Consider the following 23,284-nt stretch of genomic DNA (forward strand, 5'->3'; position numbering starts at 1 on the left):
CACAGAAATATCCTGAGTAAAATAGTGAAGTACATGCATATTCTCACCAAATTAAATGGGACTTGCCTAAATAAGCAAATTGAAGTAATTTGTTCTGTCATCTTTTCTTGCTTTAGCAACTCACCTGACTTGTGAGACTCAATAAGCTCCAAAAGCTGCTGACCCTCTTCCACCACGGCATCTTTAAGTGCACAGTGACTGTCTACATTAAGTTTAAAGCTCTGCAAAAAATACATACATTTGAAATTAATACCATTTTCCCCCCATGTTGTTCTGTCCTGCAATGAAGGAAAATATTTCTGCCAGCTTTGGATATCAGATTCTTCTTGCACCTTGCCCAAGTAATTACTCTCCTTCTCTAAGCCAAGACAAGGGAAATGAAAAGAATTTGATCCTCGTCCAATATCAACAAACATGTACATTCCAAGGATAAGGGATAAAAGAAGGGCATGAGACAGAAAACAGGAACAGGTAACTTTGCCATTTCTGAGCACGTTGACACATTGGATTGCGTAGGAGAGAGATTTTAAGAGAAGCGAGCGGGAACATTTGCCACATTTCCTGAGGAGGCATTAGATTGTGCCGAATTAAGCATTTGACAAGATTCAATAAAAAGAAGTTAGGCTTAAATGGAGTGGCCATTGTGCGAGTGGGCCAGTGTTAGAGCGGGAAGTTGTGGCTTTGGCTCATATAATCTTCAGCAAGGAGAGCCGTAGGCCACAGGTAGACTTTATTTTTGTTATTTATTCTTTCTTTTTTATTGCATATTTAGAACAACGGGGATGCCAGACAGATAGTGGAATATACCTCTTGCGGGATGTGGGAAGGCAGGGAGATCTCCAGTGTCCCTCACAACTACACTCGCAGAAAGGGCATTCAGTTGCAGCTTCTAACACTGCATTAAGGAGTTGGGGAGCTAAAACTGGATGAACTCCAGATCACTTGGGAGGCTGAGGGCTTGGTAGACAGGACATATAGGAAGGTAGTTACACCCAAGGTATAGGACATAGGTAACTGGGTGACCATCAGGAGGGAGAAAAGGAATAGGGGGCCAGTTCAGAGTACCTCACCCACAGGTATACTACTTTGGATACTGTTGTGAGGTGATGACCTAGAAGAGGAACTCTACAGTGGTCAGGTCTCTGGCACTGAGTCTGGCTCTGTAGCTCAGAAGGGAAGGAAGGATAAGAGGCAAGCTGTAGTGATAGGGGATTCATTGGTTAGGGGAATGGAAAGGAGGTTCTGTGGATGAGAACAAGATTTCCAGATGGTATGTTGTCTCCTGTGTGCCAGGGTTTGGGACATCTCTGTCAGCTCCACTGCATTCTTAAGTGGGAGGGTGAGCAGCCAGAGGTTGTGGTCCACATCGGTACCAATGATATGGGTGGGAGGGGTGATGAGGTCCTGTAACATGAGTTCAGGGTACTAAGTTAAAGGACAGGACCTCCAGGGTTGTGATCTCAGAATTGCTACCCATGCCACGTGCTAGTAAGCTCAGAAACAGGAAGATCATACAGTTTAACAAGTGGCTGGATGGGAAAATGCCTGTTAAATCTGTTCATGAAAGTTTCCTTAATCAATACATAGAAGTCCCAACTAGAGAGAGTGCAACATTAGATCTTCTACTAGGGAATGAGATTAGGTAGGTGACCGAAGTTTGTACAGGGAAACACTTTGCATCATAATGCCATTAATTTCAAGGTAATTATGGAAAAGGATAGGTCTGGTCCTCAGTTTGAGATTCTAATTTGGAGAAAGGCCAATTTGGATGATTTCAGAAAGAATCTAGCAAGTGTGGATTGGGACAGGTTGTTTTCTGGCAAAGGTGTACTTGGTAAATGGGAGGCTTTCAAAAGTGAAAATTTGAGTGTACAGAATTTCTATGTTTCTGTCAGAATGACAGGCAAGGATAAAAGTTTTAGGTAACCTTGGTTTTTGAGAGATATTGAGGCCCTGATTAAGAAAAAGGAGGTTTATAACAGGTATAGGCAGGCAGGAAAAATAAGGTACTTGAGGAGGAACACTTAAGAAGGAAATCAGCTGGGCTAAACACATGAGGTTGCTCTAACTGACAGGGTGAAGGGAAATTATAAGGGATTCTACAGATATATTAAGAGCAAAAGGATAGCAAGAGACAAAATTGATCCTCTGAAAGATCAGAGCAGTAATCTATACATGAAGCCAAAAGAGATGAGGGAGGTCTTAAGTCAATGTTTTGCATATGCATTTACTCAGGAGATGGACACAGAGTCTATAGGCATGAGGCAAAGCAGCAGTGAGGTCATGGAATCCATACAGATTACAGAGGAGGAGGTGTTTGCTGTCTTGAAGCAAATTAAGGTAGACAAACCCCTAGCACCTGCAGGAGGCAAATGCAGAAATTGCGGGGCTCTAACGGAGATATTTAAATCATCTTTAGTGACAGATGAGGTACTAGAGGATTGGAGGACAGACAATATTGTTCCATTGTTTAAGAAAGGCTTTAAAGAATAAACCAGGAAATTATAGGCCGGTGAACCTGGCATCATATTAGTGGATAAGTTATTGGAAGGCATTCTAAGGAACTGGATATGTAAGTACTTGGATAAACAGGGACTGATTAGCAATGGCCAATTTGCCTTTGTCTGTGGTAGGTCACATGAAACCTATTTTGAGGAAGTTACCAGGAAAGCAAAGTAGTGGATGTTGTCTACATGGAGTTTAGCAAGGCCTTTGACAAGGTCCCACATAGGAGGTTGGACAAGAAAACTTAGTCGCTTGGCATTCAAGATGAGGTAGCAGATTGGGCTAGACACAAGCTTAGTGGCAGAAGCCAGAGAGTGGTAGTAGATGATTACCCCTCTGACTGGAGGTTTGAAACTAGTGGAGTACCTCAGGGATCAGTGATGGGTCCATTGTTGTTTGTCATCTTTATCAATGATCTGGATGATATTGTGGTAAACTGGACCAGCAAATTTGCGGATGGCACCAAGCTTAGGGGTGCAGTGGACACTGGACAGCAAGGAAGACTAGCAAATGTTGCAGCAGGATCTGGACCAGCTGGGAAAATGGGCTGAAAACTGGCAGATGGAATTTAATGCAGACAAGTGTGAGGTGTTGCACTTTGGGGGGACCAAACACAGTAGGTCTTATACAGTGAGTGGTAGGGCATTGAGGAGTGTGGTAGAACAGAGGGATCTGGGAATGCAGATCCATAATTCCTTGAAAGTGGAATCACAGGTGGATAGGGCCGTAAAGAAAGATTTTGGCACATTGGCCTTCATATTGAATATAGGAGTTGAGATGTTATGTTGAAATTGTTTCAGATGTTGATGAGGCTTAATTTGAAGTATGGTGTACAGTTTTTGTAACCTACCTACAGGAAAGATGTAAATAAGATTGAAAGAGTGAAGAGAAAATTTACAAGGATGTTACCGGCACTTGAGGACCTAAATTACAGGGAAACATTGAATAGATTAGGACTTTATTCCCTAGAATTGAGGGGAGACTTGATAGAGGTATACAAAATTATGAGGGATATAAATAAGCTAAATGCAAGCAGGCTTTTTCCACTGAAGTTGATGAGACTACAACTAGATAAGGGTGAAAGGTGAAATGTTTAAAGGGAATATGAGGGAGAATTTCTTCATTCAGAGGGTGTTGAGAGTGTTTTATGAACTGCTAGAGCAAATGGTGGATGCAGGTTTGATTTCAATATTTAAGGGAAATTTGGATAGGTACATGGATGGTATAGGTTTGGAGGACTATGGTCCATGTGCAGGTCAATGGGACTAGGCAGACTGATGCTTCGACATGAACCAAATGAACCCTAATGCAAAGGACCTGTTTCTGTGCCCTAGTGTTCCATGACTCTATGATCCGATGTCCCACTTTTGCCCTGGTACAGATCGCAGATCCAAAGAAGATATGATTGAAATAACCAGTGCAAATGTATAAGACACATTTATCCGGCAAACCACCACAGAATACAAACCAATAAACTACATCTTGCCTTGGCAGAACATTGCTGTTGCATTGTTTGGGTGGCATGGCAAATGGAAGCAAACCTTGGTCAAGCTGAATTTCTTTATTATGTTGAATTCTCCTCCTCTGTGTTCAGACATGTCATAGGAAGTGTTTGTAAAATGACATTGGTCATGATCTCCCTTATCAATGAAAATTAAATGAATCTGAATTTACATGAACGTAACTCTGGTTGTTAATTCCCAAGGGCAGCAGGTTGATATACCTGAGGCATTGAAGGTAGCAGAACATGTATATTAAATTGGGGTATTGTTATCTGCTCCTCATGAAAAGTTCCCTTGCATGCAGTAAAAGGCCTTAGCATATTACTAGCTGATAACTGAAGGGTATCATTTTGTGAATGCAACTTCAACCACTAACTGATTGGGCATCAAGATTCCACAGCCAAAATCAAAAAGGTTATAAATATATTTACAAATTATTTATACTTTAAGTTTAGTTACTGTGTTTATTAAATTGTATCTATTGAAATAAAATGTAACACTGGAACTGAATCTTATGCCTTGAATGTATGATAACACATACTTAGTTTATAATTATAATTAGACACATACATACGATGCTTACACTGATAATTAATTTAATTAACTTAATTAAGCACCAAAGCAATTAATTATAGCTTGGCTCTTGACTTAGTCAGAAAATCCTGAGAAGAACAGCGTGAAATAATAAGGAAATTACTTTGCACCCTGACTTCATAATCAATGGTCCTACAAGCCTTAATGTTAACTACAGCATTTTAGCAGTACAGATTGCACTTGTGAAGTAAGCCTTTGACAACAAGAACAACAAGAATCCATTTACAATTCTGAAACTTCCATTTATCATCATTTTGACCACATCCACGACGGAACACAAAGCACAGCCCCCTGTAGTAATTAAAGTCCAGTTGTATTCACTAGAAGAAACTGTAGCATTCAGTGAAGAGAAACTGCAATTTAATTATTTCAGAATCTTGGCTTTAATATGTCATGTTTATAGCATAATAGAATTGTTAAGATTTTTATTACTTGTTATAAGCATTTAATACACTAATATTATTTTGCAATAGCACCCTAAGGGCCCTCAACAGTCAGAGGAACAGACAGGAGATTTTGTGTGAACAGGACACCTGGATGGCATGTTGCCTTCCAGGTGCCAGGGTCAGGAACATCTCGGATTGCGTCCACAGCATTTGGAGAGGGAGGGCGAGCAGCCAGATGTCTCGGTACATATTGGTACTAGTGACATAAGAAGGAAAAGCAAAGAGGTCCTGAAGAGAGAATTTAGAGACCTAGGCAAAAAGCTGAGAAGCAGGACCTACAAGGTAGTAATTTCTGGATTGCTACCTGTGCCGCACACCAGTGAGGGTAGAAACAGGATGATTTGGCAGATAAATGCATGGCTGAGAAGTTGGTGCAGGGGGTAGGGCTTCACGTTCTAGGATCATTGGGATCTCTTCTTGGGGTCGCACCTGAGTCTGAGGGGAACCAATATTCTTGCAGGAAGGTTTGTTAGAGCTGTTGGGAAGGATTTAAACTAATTTGGCAGGGGGATGAGAACTGGGATGAAGGGACTCAGGATAGGATAGGTGGTTAAAAACAATGATAGCGTGCAGTCAGACTGACAGAAAAGCAGGCAAATGGTAAGTCAAAATTGCAGCCAACAGGGTGAGTATCAGTGCATTAAGGATGCAGAATCAAAAAGGGTAGCAAATACAGTACTCAAAATGTTAGATTTCAATGCCTCACTGTGGCTATCACTGAATTGTGGATGAAGGATGATTGCAGTTGGGAGTTGAATGTCCAAGGTTAGATATTGTAGCAGAGGGATAGAAAGGCAGGCAGAGGGTGTGGCTTGGCTTTGCTGGTAAAGAATTGCATCAAATCCTTAGAAAGATGTGACACAGGATCAGAAGATGTTGAATCTTTGTGGGTTGAGTTAAGAAACTGCAAGGGTAAAAGGACCTTGATGGCAGTTATATATAGGACTCCAAACAGAAGCTGGGATGTGGATTACAATGAGAAGTAGAAAAGTTGTGTCAAAAGGGCAATGTTATAATAGTCATGGGAGATTTTAACAGGCAGGTAGATTGGGAAAATCAGGTTGGTAATGGATACCAAGAAAGTGAATTTGTTGAATATCTACAAAATAGCTTTTTAGTGCAGTTTGTCATCGAGCCTACTAGTGGATCAGCTGTACTGGATTGGGTGATATGTAATGAACCAGAGGCGATTAGGGAGCTTAAGGTAAAAGAACTCTTAGGAGACAGTGATCATAATATGATTGAGTTCAATTTGAAATTTGATAAGGAGAAAGCAAAGTCTGATGTAGAAGCATTTCAGTGGAATAAAGGAAATTACAGTGGTATGAGAGAAGAGTTAGCCAAAGTAAATTGAAAGGAGATGCTGGAAGGGATGTCAGCAGAGCAACAATGGCTTGAGTTTCTTGGAAAAATGAGGAAGGTGCAGGACATGTGTATTCCAAAAGTGAAGAAATACTCTAATGGCAAATTAGTACAACTGTGGCTGACAAGGGAAGTCAAAGCTAATGTAAAAGCAAAAGAGAGGGCATACAACAGAGCAAAAGTTTAGCAGGAAGATAGAGGATTGGAAGCTTTTAAAAACCTACAGAGAGAAAGCAAGAAGAATATTTAGGAGGGAAAGATAAAATATGAAAGCAAGATAGCAAACAATATCAAGGTGGATAGAAAAAGCTTTTTCAGATATATAAGAAATAAAAGAGATATGATAGTGGATATAGGACCACTGCAAAATGAGGCTGGAGGATAATAACAGGGGACAATGAAATGGCAGATGAACTAAATAAGTATTTTGCATCCGTCTTCACTGTGGAAGACACTAGCAGTGTGCCAGGTGTTGAAAGGTGTGATGGAAGAGAAGTGAGTGCAGTTACTATCACAAGGGAGAAGGTGCTCAAAAAGCTGAAAGACCTAAAGGTACATTAGTCACCTGGACAGATGAACAGCACCCTAGGGTTCTGAAAGAGATAGCAGTAGAGATTGTAGGGGCATTAGTAATGATCTTTCAAGAATCATTGGACTCTGACATGGTTCCAGAGGACTGGAAAATTGCAAATGTCACTCCACTCTTTAAGAAAGGAGGAAGCCAACAGAAAGTAAATTATAGACCAGTTAGCCTGACCTCAGTGGTTGGAAAGATATTGGAGTCAATTGTTAAGGATGAAGTTATGAAGTACTTGGTAACACAGGACAAAATAGAACAAAGTCAACATGGTTTCCTTAAGGGAAAATCTTGCCTGGCAAAACTGTTTGAATTCTTTGAAGACGTTACAAGTAGGATAGATAAGGGGATGCAGTCAATGTTGTATATTTGGACTTTCAAAGGCCTTTGACAAGGTGCCACACATGAGGCTGCTTACCAAGTTAAGAGCCCATGGTATTACAGGAAAGCTACTAGCATGGTTACAGCATAGGCTGATTGGTAGGAGGCAGTGAGTGGGAATAAAAGAATCCTTTTCTGGTTGGCTGCCAATGACTAGTGGTATTACACAGGGTCTGTGTTTCGCCCACTTTTTTGTGATGTATGTCAATGATTTAGATGACTGAATAGATGGTATTGTTGCCAAGGTTGCAGATGATACAAAGATTGGTGGGGGGGGGGGGGGGCAGGTAGTGTTGAGGAAACAGGTAGGATGCAGAAGGACTTAGACAGATTAGGAGAATAGGCGAGAAAGTGACAAATGAAATACAATATTGGTAAATGCTTGGTCAAGCACTTTGGTTAAAGAAATAAATGTAACCAGGTGACTGTTGAATATAATTTTTTATTGTTAAGGTACACATGTATTCACGTTGGTAATGCTAAAATAGCTGGCTGTGCCTTTAATAGAAAATGGTGTCACTTTGCATGGGTGGAGTAGAACAAAGAGTTGCCATTTTCTAGAAAGGATGATGTTTGAATGCTTTTCCCAGGTTTGGTGAGGAAAGACTTTCGCGAGTAAATTGATCAATGCTGGAATAGTGTGATTGTGAAATTCCTTAATCAACCTACTAGTGTGAGCGAGGAGAACTAATTTCAAGGTCTAGTCTATATGTGTTTGGAAGTTAAGCACGTGTGTGCCATATGTGATTATATCTCTTAGTTAAGATGAGATGCATTTACTCATATTTTCGATGTTATGTACAAGGTACAGGGTTGATGGGATTCTAAAATTGTACTTTTTTAGAATTGCCACTACTGTATAGTTTTGTATATTTTGTTTTAGTTATTTTCATACTGCATACATAACAAGGATGTGGTCTGAAGTTAAACTGAGATTGTAATAGTGGGAACAGTTTTTTAAATTTTATTTTGTTGTTTATATTTTGATATGCTCTTTCTACAATAAAACATCTAAAACAGATAAAGAAATTTAAGACCCGAAAAGGTATTTGTTGTCCTGCATGTGTATTATAACCCAAGCCACATATTTTCCCAATGGGAAAAATATCCAAAAATCTTAGATGCAAAGGGACTTAGGAGTCCTTGTGCAGAACACCCTAAGGGTTAACTTGCATGTTGATTTGGTGGTGAGGGAGGCAAATGCAATGTTAGCATTCATTTCAAGAGGTCTAGAATACAAGAGATGTGATGCTGAGGCTTTATAAGGCACTTGTGAGGCCTCACATTGAGCATTGTGAACAGTTTTGGTTTTCTTATCTAAGAAAAGATGTACTGGCATTGGAGAGGGTTCAGAGCAGATTCACAAGGATGATTCCGGGAATGAAAGGGTTATCATGCGAGGAACATTTGATGGCTCTGGGCCTGTACTCGCTGGAATTCAGAAGGATGAGGGGGAATCTCATTGAAACTTTTCAAATGTTGAAAGCCTCAGATGGAGTAGATATGAAAAGGATGTTTCCCACGGTGGGAGAGTCTAGAACAAGAGGGCACAGCCTCAGGATGGAGGGGCATCCATTTAAAACGGATATGTGGTGAAATTTCTTTAGCCAGAGGGTGGTGAATTTGTTACCACAGGCAGCTGTGGAGGCCAAGTCGTTGGGTGTATTTAAGGCATATTTAGGTTCTTGATTGGCCATGGCATCAAAGGTTACGGGGAGAGGGCCAGGGGGCTGGGGCTGAGGAGGGAAAGAATGATCAAACATGATTGAATGGCGGAGCAGACTTGGTGGACCAAATGGCCTAATTCTGCTGCTATGTCTTACGGTCTAAGCAGTGGAGCATTTCCATCAGTATAATTTCCATGGTCCTTCCTCATAGCTCCTGCAAATTATTTTTCCCTCAGGTGCCCATTTAATTCCTTTCTGAAATCCCTGTTTAATTGAGGGGGTGAGGAATACAGGAAATTTCATGTTCCAACCGAGCTTCACTCATATTCTCCCTGTGTATTTTGCCATTATTTTGAATCTAGGCCATCTTAGTTCTCAAACCATTCAACAGCTGTTCTCTAGTTGCCCTATCTAAACACAATGATTTTACAAGTACCTATTGAATCTGTTCTCAATTTTTTGCACTAAGGAGAACACTACAATCTTCTGTAGTCTAACCAATCCCTCATGCTTGAAACAGCTCTAGTGAAAATTTCTGCACCCTCTTTACAACCTTCACTAGGTGACTAGAACAGAACCTGAAATTCAAGCTATGGTCAGTCTGATGTTTAATAAAGGTGTCATGTGAATTTGGTCTAAGCAGCTTACTTGAAGGGTCTCAGCCCGAAACATCAGCTGTTTTCATTTCCATAGATGCTGCCTGACCTGCTGAGTTCCTCCAGCATTTTGTATTTCTTACTTTTAGAGAACCTTCAGAGGCAACATCTTTGGTTGGTTTGGAGTCACATACTGACTAGGTAAGGCTAGCAGATTTCCTTCCCCGAAGAAGAAAAAGTCCAGTACTCTCATCATCACTGTTCCTTTTCTAACTTTTTAACAAACTGAATAGATATTTTCTATCTATTATTGAGAAAACTTGTTCACAGCAATCTGTTTTGTGCTACAACTAAAAATCAATGCATGGGTAAATTTTTAGCCATTTATCTTTATCTTTACACAAATGAGTATTACATAATAAAATATTGTAAAACCATTGAGTTAAATTCTATTAAAGTGAACATTTGGGAGTTCATTCCTTACCAAATGGGTTTCCAGGTAAAGTTTCAGGCTGTTTGTATCAGCTTTTGGAGGTGTCCAGTTTTCTGTTGTTTCCATTGCTTCGAACAACCAACAAATCAATTCATCGAGTTTATTTACAAAGCCCTGGGAGAAGAAGTGAAGATGTTAAGAGGCAGTAACTGCTATTAAAATAAATTAAGTGTTATTGTCTTTGCAGACAGCAGTAATTACAAGGATGCTGACAGAATAGGAATTTACTTATTTGTGATGTCAGCAACTGAACCTTTCCTGTCCTGGTTGGGTTTCTTTGATTAAAGGTCTTTGCACAAGTGCTTATATATGCAATCAATTTTGATGGAGCCATTTGTAAAATTATAACATTCTGCAAAAAATAAGAAAGAGTGCAAGCCACAATGATAACTGAATAAGTTATAAAAGTCACTGAAAATGTAGCACACTGGTAATATTATTAAATTACAGTAAGTGGTTGGAGTGTGCTGAATGTTCATTGTACATTCGGTTGAGTATCTTCTTTCCATGTTGGTCTTGCCCTTTAAGCAGTTCTCAAAGTTCAAAGTTCAAAGTAAATTTCTTATCAAAATGCATATATGTTACCATACACTACCCAGAGATTAATTTCCTTGCAGGCATTCATAGTTGAATGAAGAAATACAATAGAATCAATGAAAAACTACACACAAGCAAAGACTGATAAACAACGTGCAAAAGAAGACAAGTTGTGCAAATAAAATAAAATAAACAAATAAATAAATAATAAGAACATGAGTTGTAGACTCCTTGAAAGTAAGTCCAGGGGTTGTAGAATCATTGCAGAGATGAGGTGAGTGAAGTTATCCATGCTGGTTCAGGAGTCTGATGGCTGATTTTTGAACCAATATGTATTAATGCTGCTTCCTCTTTTAAAATTCAGGTTACATCTGAGTTCATTATAGACAGACCAGCTAGGTGCAAGTGTCTCTCAAATGTTGGTTGATTCGATTTACTTGTTCTTAAAGTAGAAATCTCTGCTTGAGGGTATCCCTGACCATAATCACGTAATTTATGCTGACAATCCAATGAATAAGAAAGTACACATTGTCAGAAATATGATTGAATAGCCTGGAGGTACCAATTTAGTGAACAATTTGAACTTTTGAATAAAATGTACCATTTCTAAATCAATGAACGATTCAAATTGGGAGGGATGGTAAACACTGAGGGAGACAACAACTGTCTTTGGTCATCTGTGTATTTGTAATCCCATATCACTTATCCTCTGTGCCAAAGATTTTGTAGTATCTACCTCATTCTCCTTACCATGAATCTAATACTTCATACTAATTTAACTATGTTGAAAATCATTTGGTTATTACAGGTTCCTTTGCTTAATGCCTTCTTTCAATGTTTTTCACCCTTAGTTTTATTATCCCTCCTAATCATAACTTAGAAATGATTAACTCTATCCAAAAATCTACACTGTTAATGTGAAATCTTAAGAAAGATGAATGATGCATTTCACATCATTCTTCAACAGATAAAATTAGCCTGTGATCAGAATCAGGCATAAGTAGAATCAATCTGCACTAGCTTAGATCTATATATATCTGCACTCACTGGCCACTTTATCAGGCACCTCCTGCAACTAATAAAGTGGCCATTGTGTGTATGTTTGTGGTCTTCTGCTGCTGTAGCCTATCCACTTCAAAGTACAACATGAAATGCTTTCACAGATGGTCTTCTACACACCACTGTTGAAACACATGGTTATTTGAGTTACTGTCGCCTTCCTGTCAGCTTGAACCAGAATGGCCATTCTTCTCTGCCTTCGCTCATTAACAAGGCATTTTCACCCACACAGCTGCCACTCACTATATGTTTTTTTTTAAATTTCTCACACTATTTCTCTTGATATTGCTGTGCAAGAAAATCTCAAGAGATCAACAACTTCTGAGATACTCAAACCACCTGTCTAGCACCAGCAATCACTCCACAAAGTCACTTAGATCACATTTCTTTCCCATTTTGATGTTTAGCCTGAACAACAACTGAACCTCTTGACTGTGTCTGCATGCTTTTATTCATTGAGTTGCTGCCACATTATTGGCTGATTAGATATTTGCATTAATGAGAGGTGTACAGGTGTACCTAATAAAAGGGCCACTGAGTGTATGTCATAGTGTATTCAGTGAATTTGAAAATATGTATGTTTTTATAGTGTGCCATTTAGAGTTCCTACATGTATTAGAAACTTAATTTTAACCATTTCATTGATGACCTACAAATGGTTACACAGTAGGAATGTCTACTCAGAAGCTGTTTCAAATTGTCCATGGCCATATTACATTGGAGTGCAACATCTGTCTTGAGGAGCAGTGATCTGTCTTAAACTAACTTGAACTTAGACCTTGATGATGTATAACTATGCATCTATTAAATTGTTGAGTTATTCAGTGCCACAAAGAACTCCGTTCAAAAATAATTTGATGCTTTTCTCTTAATCAATGAATGCTTCTTCTTTGACATTTTGTAGTACTTTTGGTTGCATTTCCATCAGTCTCCCTAAAAGTTCTTTCAGGCTAAACCCATTGGTGGAAAATTTTACTTTCTGTTAGCTCAGAGCTAAATGTAATTATGTCTACCTGTACCTATAACAGCCTAAATACTGCCTGTTAAAGTCTCCTTCCATACTTCTAGCCCAAGGATTAACTTTCCTGTAGGTTCTCACCTTCATTCTTCACAAACCTTAGCTAATCCAGAATATAGGACTGATATCAACACCAAAGCACATATCATTGAATGTCATTCTTGTCAAATCCCATTGTTTTCAAGATTTAAATACTTCTATAACCTCAAACCTGACATGCATTACCTGCAGATGTGGTGACGGCAGGTTCCATTATGGCCTTCAAGAGAGAATTTGAAAACTGTACCGTGAAAAGAAAATTGTAAGGCTTTGCAGAAAAGGCCAAAGAGTGGAACTGGAGAGTTGATTTGGTAAAGGGCTAAAATGGACACAATTAGCTGAATGTCCTCCTCCTGAGGTAAAACTATTCTATGATACTACTGTATGTGATTGAAGTGTCCATAATCTGTAGTCACTATTTTTCTCTCCTTTGGAATTTGCTCCTCATGGTGCAGTTCAAGGCCGTTTTCCCCTAATCCCAAGAATTTCCTTTACTTGCTACTTGGTATCCATTGACACCCTTTAGAAGACATTCTGTCACACAGTTATATGAACAGTGATTTTATATTGAATGTTGCTTTTGGTTTAAACAAATTCCAGGACTAAAAGTTGGAAAAGTTGGAAATGATAATGACATCACATACAACACATAACGCAATGTTATGATTATAACTGTAGATGTCTCAGGCATTTGCAAGAGAAACCAACCATAAAAGAGAGTTGGAGTATCAAACTTCTTCCAGAATTTAAACAGAACAATTCTTTTCTGTATGTTTAAAATGTATTTATAAAATATTATTTTCAGGTCTGCACAGGCAAGCACCTCCACATCTCCACCCAGCTAGCAGAAGTCACATATTTGTTTCCAACTCATTAACTGCAGCCTATTTAAACCCAGCTCTCATCCACAGTGCTTTGTTCTCCCAATGAACACCTGGCCTTCAGTTACCTTCCTTAAATTCATGACTTCATTAACTTTGCCTCCAACTTTCACCCTGCCCTCAAATTTACCTGGTCCATTTCCGACACCTCCCTCCCCTTTCTTGATCTTTCTGTCTCCATCTCTGGAGACGGCTTATCTACTGATATCTACTATAAGCCTACAGACTCTCACAGCTACCTGGACTATTCCTCTTCCCACCCTGTCTCTTGCAAAAATGCCATCCCCTTCTTGCAATTCCTCCGTCTCCACCGCATCTTCTCTCAGGATGAGGCTTTACATTCCAGGAAGAAGGAGATGTCTTCCTTTTTTAAACAAAAGGGCTTCCCTTCTTCCACCATCAACTCTGCTCTCAAACACATCTCTCCCATTTCTCACATATCTGCCCTCACCCCCTCCGCCTGCCACCCCACTCGGGATAGGGTTCCCCTTGTCCTCACCTACCACCCCACCAGCCTCCAGGTCCAACGTATAATTCTCCGTAACTTCTGCCACCTCCAACGGGATCCCACTACCAAGCACATCTTTCCCTCCCCCCCCCTTTCTGCTTTTCGCAGGGATCACTCCCTACGCGACTCCCTTGTCCACTCATCCCCCCCATCCCTTCCCACCGATCTCCCTCCTGGCACTTATCTTTGTAAGCGGAACAAGTGCTACACCTGCCCTTACACTTCCTCCCTCACCACCATTCAGGGCCCCAGACAGTCCTTCCAGGTGAGGCGACACTTCACCTGTGAGTCGGCTGGTGTGGTATACTGCGTCCGGTGCTCCCGGTGTGGCCTTTTATATATTGGTGAGACCCGATGCAGACTGGGAGACCGTTTTGCTGAACACCTATGCTCGGTCCACCAGAGAAAGCAGGATCTCCCAGTGGCCACACATTTTAATTCCACGTCCCATTCCCCTTCTGATATGTCTATCCATGGCCTCCTCTACTGTCAAGATGAATCCACACTCAGGTTGGAGGAACAACACCTTATATACCGGCTGCGTAGCCTCCAACCTGATGGCATGAACATTGACTTCTCTAACTTCCGTTAATGCCCCTCCTCCCCTTCTTACCCCATCTCTGACATATTTAGTTGTTTGTTTTTTTTCTCTCTCTCTGCCCATCTCCATCTCCCTCTGGTGCTACCCTCCCCCTTTTTTTCTCCTGAGGCCTCCCGTCCCATGACCTTTTCCCTTCTCCAGCTCTGTATCACTTTCGCCAATCACCTTTCCGGCTCTTAGCTTCATCCCACCCCCTCCGGTCTTCTCCTATCATTTCGCATTTCCCCCTCCACCCACTACTTTCAAATCTCTTACTATCTTTCCTTTCAGTTAGTCCTGACAAAGGGTCTCAGCCCGAAACGCCGACAGTGTTTCTCCCTATAGATGCTGCCTGGCCTGCTGTGTTCCACCAGCATTTTGTGTGTGTTGTCTTCAGTTACCTTGTTGACTTGATGTGTTATGTACCTGTTCTCTCTTGTTTTGTGGGTCCTCATGGCTTTTTTATTTTACAGTTTATTAGTAAAATATCAATTAATACTAAATTGTCTCCATTGCCCTGCATTTGGGTTAAGACTCCTCTACATTTCCTGACAGCAATGGTAAACAAACCATAGACCCAGAAGAGTATGCTCACCTAAAGGAAGTCATTCATTGACAGTAGCACACAATACAGATGCAGCAGGAAACCACTGACCATCTGCTCTACACTCTCAACCAACTTTCCATCTCGATACAGCAACCCAGCGCTAGTCAGACCCCTTGCTCGGAACCCTAAATTCCAGTGCCTGAATGCTTCGAAGGATTCCCAACCTGATGCCACAACATCCTGTCTCAGTGCATCTTACACTTCAAGCTTCAACCCTCTCTGTATTCCAACAGACCAAGCCAAGATTGCCTTTGTCATAAGACCATAAGACATAGGAGCAGAAGCAGACTATTTGGCCCATTGAGTCTGCTCTGCCATTTAATCATGGGCTGATCCAATTCTTCCAGTCATCCTCATTCCCCTGCCTTCACCCTAAACCCTTTGATGCCCTGGCTAATCAAGGACCTATCTATCTCTACCTTAAATGCACCCAATGACTTGGCCTCCACAGCCGCTCACGGCAACAAATTCCACAGATTTACCACCCTCTGACTAAAGTAATTTCACCACATCTCAGTTCTAAATGGACATCCTTCAATCCTGAAGTCATGCCCTCTTGTCCTGGACTCCCCTACCATGGGAAATAACTTTGCCGTATTTAATCTGTTTGGGCCTTTCAATATTCGGAATGTTTCTATGAGATTCCCTTCTCATTCTCCTGAACTCCAGAGAATATAGCCCAGGAGCTGTCTGATGTTTCTCATACGGTAACCCTTTCATTCCTGGAATCATTATTGCAAATCTTCTCTGAACCCTCTCCAATGTTAGTATATCCTTTTTAAAATAAGGAGTCCAAAACTGCACACAATACTCCAAATGTGGTCTGACAAGTGCCTTATAGAGCCTCAAAATCACATCCCTGCTCTTATAATCTATACCTCTAGAAATGAATGCCAACATTGCATTAGCCTTCTGCACCACCGACTCAACCTGGAGGTTAACCTTAGGGTATCCTGCACGAGAACTCCCAAGTCCCTTTGCATCTCTTGCATTTTGAATTCTCTCCCCATCTGGATAATAGTCTGCCTGTTTATTTCTTCCACCAAAGTGCATGACCATACACTTTCCAACATCATTTTTCATTTGCCACTTCTTTGCCCATACCCCTAAACTATCTAAGTCTTTCTGCATACTCTCTGTTTCCTCAACACTACTTGCTCTTCCACTTATTTACTAGGATGTTACCTGGGTTTCAGCACTTAAGTTACAGAGAAAGGTTGAACAAGTTAGGTCTCTATTCATTGGAGCGTAGAAGGTTGAGGGGGGATTTGATCGAGGTATTTAAAATTTTGAGAGGGATAGATAGAGTTGACGTGAATAGGCTGTTTCCATTGAGAGTAAGGGAGATTCAAATGAGAGGACATGATTTGAGAGTTAGGGGGCAAAAGTTTAAGGGAAACACGAGGGGGTATTTCTTTACTCAGAGAGTGATAGCTGTGTGGAATGAGCTTCCTGTAGAAGTAGTGGAGGCCAGTTCAGTTGTGTCATTTAAGGTAAAATTGGATAGGTATATGGACAGGAAAGGAGTGGAGGGTTATGGGCTGAGTGCGGGTAGGTGGGACTAGGTGAGATTAAGAGTTCGGCACGGACTAGGAGGGCCGGAATGGCCTGTTTCCATGCTGTGATTGTTATATGGTTATATATGGTTATTTTTGTATCATCGGCAAATTTAGCCACAAATCCATTAATCCCATAGTCCAAATCATTGACATCTCTCTCCTGACCTGGAAAGTTCAGATCTGGACTGCCGCTAACTGGGACAATAAAATCACCATTTGCAATCAATATAAGGAATTCACCACAGCGATGCTTCACATTTTCAACCATCCAGGAAGAGGAAGGAGGGCAGCAGATTGGATACTTCACCAGTGTCAAGGCTCACATTTGGTGCTGGATTACATCATGGAATACAGGACCCTCACGGTGGAATGCAGCTACATTGCAGAAGCGCTGCCGACCCATGGGCATCATGGCCTCTCAGAGTGCTTGAAGGACAAGTTGTCCACCCGAGAGACATCCAGAGACCTTGAAAGTGTCATTGCTCTGGCCTTCTGATTCACAATCGACCCTCCAGATGATCAGCCAGAATCCCAGTTCCGGTCCCAGAACCATTTCAGGTTGCAGGACCCTCATCATGAACATCTGCAGAACCCATAAAGTTAGGGAGAGCTCCCTTAACCCCTCAAGGGTGTGAGTGTTGGTGGTGAAACAACTTGTGCGCTTACTGTGGAGCTGCTGATCACCCACGCATCAAATGCCCACCATGATTAGGAAAATGGAACCCCCAGGGCAGGGACAAGGAGCCTTCAATCTGGTAAGCTCTGCCAAGCCTCTCCTTCCAGCCCAATGGCTCGACTCACTCACTCTGCCCTCCTCCACAGACCCTAGCTGTACGCACATAGGAAGCTCAGATGGATTCCAGTGCAGCAGACAACTTTCTGAACCAGACCCTGTGTGTGCAGCACCCAACTGAATCTATCTCTCACTTCTGCATCACAGCCATTGACGAATGTCTCTTAGGGTCTGGGATGTTCAGGGTCACCTGCCACTTGTTTCCAGCTCATCACCTGCAGCCTACTTAAACCCAGCTCTCATCCACAATCCTTCCTTCACCCAATGAACCAGCCCGTCTCAACTAGTTCTTCCTAGCCTAGAGTAACCTTGTTTATTTGTCATGTTAATTATCTGTTCTCTCTTGTTTTGTGGTCCCTCTTGGCTTACTATATTGCAATTTATTAGTAAAATATCGTTTACTGCTAATCATCTCTGCTGCTCTGCTTTTGGGTTAAGCCTCCTCTACATTTCCTGACAATTATTAAATAATGATGTAATTGGGGCAGGGAGGTAACAGCTGAGCTTAGTAACATGAAAGCTAAATTATAGTGAGACTCCCTCTTTAATTAAGAGCTGTACCTCCATAATATATCACTTTGTGCCACGTTGCATAACCAAAGCATATGTTGAAACTAACTTTCTGGCTCAGTAAGTCTTAATTTGTGAAGCAAATTTTAAAAAATGAAATGTTCAGAAATCCATGACTTTGTTAAATTTGATTAAAAAATAAATACAGCATATGTGTGGTTCACTCTGTGGGTAAAGCTCTTTCACACTGAATGTATCTAATTCTTTACTGAGCTGTGAGTGAAGGTGGAGTTTGAAATGCATCTTAGGCATAGTAGTGTCAACCCTCATTTTTGACCATTTCCCTTGTACACCCATAGTAGATAATGCAAAAACTTGGAAGTTCTTTAAACTGCAGATAAGAAAAATGCGGTACAGGCTTTTTGGTTGTCACTTATTAGCATTAAGGCAAAGCAGAATTAGAATTCTCATTTCCCCTGTAAGTACATTAACTGTTGACCACTGTTTCCACTAGAAAACTGAAACATTGATTCCATTTCTCCTTCTGCAGATGCTGCTTGACCTGTTGGATGTTTCCAGCATTTTCAAATATCAAACTTCCAGCATCTGCTGTTTTTTGTGAGTTTCTCGGCAAATGTACTTTAACAAGTATTCATGCCCTTATTAAGTTATTGATTTCCCAACACTTGACTGTCAGAAAGTATAATATTCTCAGAAGTCTGACAACTCATTATATTTCGAAGATGGATTACAGATGAACTACTACTAATGCCATCAATCTGAATTACTGGGAGAGGGACTGCAATAATGATTCAGATTGTTGAGAACAGCCCTAGTATAATTTAGGTTCCCCAAGTGACTTACTGAAATTCTAGAATTCTATTTTGGACCATAATTAAATTAAGAAGTAATGTCCATATCATTAATGATGCAAAAGAAATTTAGATGTCAACATTTAGTTGGTTAATGTTTTATATTTCAATTGATACAATTTATTTATGATGCATGTTGTAAACCTTAAATAAAAATAGCCAATGCTTCTCAATGCAGATTGATTTCTGCAATGACAACTCTATCTGTATGTAAAAAGGTACAAAACAATACAACTGATACATGCTTTTAGTACAAGATAAAAATTACATTTGCATTGTCCTTGAAAGGACAATTATTCTCCAAAGCTGTCACACATTTCCTTCCAAAATTAAATAATATTTGAAGCAACAAGACAAGCTGCAAGAAAAAGATATTAAGCAGTAAGCTATCCACATAATTGGCAAAGGCATCTGGTAAATATAAAGACAACTTGTTGAAAACAAAGTGGTTTTCAAATTGTTTTGGCCATCGTCATTGAACAATAACTGCAATGGAATCTGACACCACCAGATCTTTCTCTCATGCATTCTGTGTGTCTATTTGATTAAGAAAATAGCATCAATGTGGATTCTTGTTGTTTAATAAACAGCAAAGAAAAGAGTGTCATCTATGTCTCACTGAAAATACTGATGTGTGAAATTTCAGACTCAAGTATGTTAGATTGGAAGTGCAACAAAATCTGTAGCTTATTCAGTTCAGTACAAAGACATAAGGAAGTTTCTTCTATGTGGGGTTAAACCTTTTTATAGAATCACAGAAAGATATTTGACTTATTTTGCCAGTGAAGGACCTTTGAAACAGCCATCCATTTACTCATACTGACTTTCTCTTTACCCATAACTGCATCTTTCCCTTCAAGTCCTTATCCAATTTGCTTTTGAATGATACGAGTACATCTGCTTCCCTTGCGTTTTTGGGTGTGACTTCTAAATCACGATTATCTATACAGTGCAAACTCCTCATTTGCCTCTTATTATTTTGCTGATAACCAAATTGATCAGAGTGTCATTCTCCAAAGAAAAAGATCCTTCACCCACCATGCCCATGCCAACAAAGAGATTACAAGGAAATTCCCACTGATACTATTCCCATTTACCAGCGGTTGTCCGTAGTCTTTGATACCATATTGATACATGTCTGTGTTCTCCATTCTACTGATACTTTTATACTTGCATATGCATACTCTCCAGAACACAGCATACAGAGAAACACTAGAATGTGTGCATGTGGTTCATTCATCTGTTAAAAAATAGTGCATGTTGTATATGTCAGACATTCACATAAGACTATAAGACGTAGGACCAGAATTGAGCTATTAGGCCCATCGAGACTGTTCCACCATTCCATCATGGCTGATTTATTATCCCTCTCAACCCTATTCTCTTGCCTCCCTTCCCAGGTGGGCTGCAATCAGTGTGAAGGGTCATTTGTTGGTGACGCAGCATGAGGTTTAAAAAGAGCTTTAATGATTTTTGGTTCTTTTTGGGAGGCTGAAATCAGTGCAGGGACAATAAAAAGAAGGGAGGTGTAAGCAAAGCGACCACTGTGTGAGTGGGCCATTGTTAGAATGGTCAGGCTTTGGCTCAACAGGCTTAGGCGAGAAAAGGCTTGAGCAAGCACAGGTGGGTGATCTCAATAAGTAAATAATAAGGGTTCCAGTAAGTATTTTTCTGTTAGTACATAGCTAGTGCGCTGAGAATGAAACTGGACAAAATGGTATATTCTTTGCAGGAGATGTGGGAACTCAGGGAGTCCTCTAGTCTTCCTGATAACTAAATCTGCATGAACTGCACAGAGTTAAGAGATCACGTTAAGGAATAGGAGTTGCAGTTGGATAATCTTCAGCTCATACAGGAAAATGAGGAGGTGTCAGATAGGAGCTAGAGAGAGGTAGTCACCAAAAGTTTCAGGAGACAGGTACCTGGGTGACTGTCAGGGGAGAGAAAGTGAATAGGCAGCAAGTGCAGAGTACCCCCATAGACATTCCCCTCAATTATAAGTATTCCACAGTGGTTACTGGAGAGAGGGAGGACCTTTTGGGGGAAACTGCAGTGACCAGGTCTCTGGCACTGAATATGGACCTCTGGCTTGAAAGAGAAGGGGGGCTGGGAGTGGGGGGGGAGAAGAGGAGTTCAGTAGTCACAGAGGATTCCATAACTGGAGGAGCAGGAAGCAGATTCTGTGGATGTGAGACACCCAGATGGTATGTTACCTCCCAGGGGTGCCATGGTCAAGGATATCTTGGATCAGGTCCACAGAATTCTAAAGGGGGAGGGTGAACAGCCAGAAGTCATAGAGCATATTGGTATCAGTGACATAGGTCAGAAAAGGGAGGAGGTCCTGAAGAGAGAAAGTAGGGAGCTAAGCAGGATCTCCATAGTAATCTCTGGATGCTGCCTGTGCTAGGTACCAGAGAGGGTAAGAATAGGATGATTTGGTGCAAGGGGCAGGATCTCAGATTTCTAGATCATTGGAATCTCTTCTGGGGAAGGATGGGTTACACCTGAACCCGATGGGGACAATTATCCTTGCAGGCAGGTTTGTTAGAGCTGTGAGGGAGGGTTTAAACTAATTTGGCAGGGGAATAGGAACTAGCATGATAGGGCTGAGGATGGGATAGTTGGTATACAAGTAGATGCAGTGTGCAGTGAGACTGTGAAGGACAGACAGATGACAGAGGAAAACTGGAATGAGTAGAACTATTTCATGTCAAAATTGAAAAGACTGATGAATGCAGGACTGAAGGCTGAAGGTGTTATATCTGAATGCACACAGCATAAAGAATAAGGTAGATGATCTTGTCGCACAGTTAGAGATCAGCAGGTATGACGTTATGTGCATCTCTGAGTTGTGACTGAAAGGAGAACATAGTTGGGAGCTTAACATCCAAGGATACACATTGTACTGAAAGGCAGCTGGTAGGCAGAGGTGGGTGGGGTGGCTCTGTTGGTAAAAAATGAAATTAAGTCCTTAGAAAGAGGTGACATAGGATTGGAAAATGTAGAACCCTTGTGGATAGAGTTAAGAAATTGTAAGAGTAAAAAAAATGTGATAGGAATTATATACAGACCTCCAAACAGTAGCCCAAATGTGGGATATAAATTACAAAGGCATATATAAAGGGCACTATTGCAATTATCATGGAAGATTTCAAAATGAAGGTAGATTGGGAAAATCAGATTGATGCTAGATCCCAAGAGAGGGAATTTGTAGAATGTCTATGATGCGGCTTGCTAGAACAGCTTGTGTTTGAGCCCACTATGGGAACAGCAATTCTGGATGTAATGACCCAAATTTGATTAGGGAGCTTAAGGTAAAGGAACCTTAGGAGTCAGTGACTCATCCTGCAGTTTGAAAAGCAGAAGCTAAAATCAGATGTATCAGTTTTACAATGGAGTAAAGGGAATTACGGAAGCATGGGAGTAAAACTGGCCAAAGTTGAATGGAAGGGAATATTAGCAGGGACAACAGCAGACCAGCAAAAGACCAGCAGAAGTTCTGGCGGAAATTCAGAAGGCGCAGGTAAAGATGAAGAGATATTCTAAAGGGAGGATGAGGCAATCGTGGCTGACAGGGGTAAGTCAAAGACAGCATAAAAGCAAAAGAGAGGGCATATAATATTGCAAAAATTAATGGGAAGGTAGAGGATTGGGAAGATTTTAAACATCAAAAGAAGGCAACTAAAATTCCGTAAAGAGAAAAAAGATGAAATGTGAAAGTAAACTAACAAATAATATAAAAGATGATACAAGATTTTTTTCAGATAGATAAAGAGAAAAAGAGAGATGAGAGTGGATATTAGACTGCTGGAGAATGATACTGGAGAGGTAGTAATGAGAGACGAATAATAACAAACAATCTTAATAAGTATTTTGTATCAGATTTCACTGTGCAAGACCCTAGCAGAATGCCAGAAATGCACAAGCATTGGAGCAGAAGTGAGTGTTGTTGCCATTACTAAGGAGAAGGTGCTTGGGAAGCTGAAAAGTCTGAAGGTAGATGAGGCAGATGGAAACATCCTGTATTGTCCCGGTACCGAAGAAACCACAACCAAAGGAGTTGAATGACTTCAGACTTGTTGCCTTGACGTCGCACGTGATGAAGACCATGGAGCGGCTGATAATACAGAATCTGAGGCCACAAACCAGGCACGCCCGGGATCCTCTTCAGTTTGCGTATAAGGAGAAGGTGGGAGTG

The 23,284-nt window shown here is 40.8% G+C and overlaps 1 protein-coding gene across 7 annotated transcripts in view; it reads right to left on the reverse strand.

The window, feature by feature from the left end:
* The window catches only part of akap6 (A kinase (PRKA) anchor protein 6), a 404,269-nt gene that overhangs the window by 222,830 nt on the left and 158,155 nt on the right, over window positions 1-23,284 (reverse strand). For all 7 annotated transcript variants that reach the window (XM_073040038.1, XM_073040040.1, XM_073040039.1 and 4 more), the window contains 2 exons: window positions 10,115-10,237; window positions 125-221 (listed from right to left, as the gene is read on the reverse strand). In XM_073040038.1, coding sequence (XP_072896139.1) covers window positions 125-221; window positions 10,115-10,237 — 220 coding nt within the window. The remainder of the gene's footprint in view (window positions 1-124; window positions 222-10,114; window positions 10,238-23,284) is intronic.

The sequence above is a fragment of the Hemitrygon akajei genome, chromosome 3, assembly GCF_048418815.1.
Source record: "Hemitrygon akajei chromosome 3, sHemAka1.3, whole genome shotgun sequence".
Classification (NCBI taxonomy): Eukaryota; Metazoa; Chordata; class Chondrichthyes; order Myliobatiformes; family Dasyatidae; genus Hemitrygon; species Hemitrygon akajei.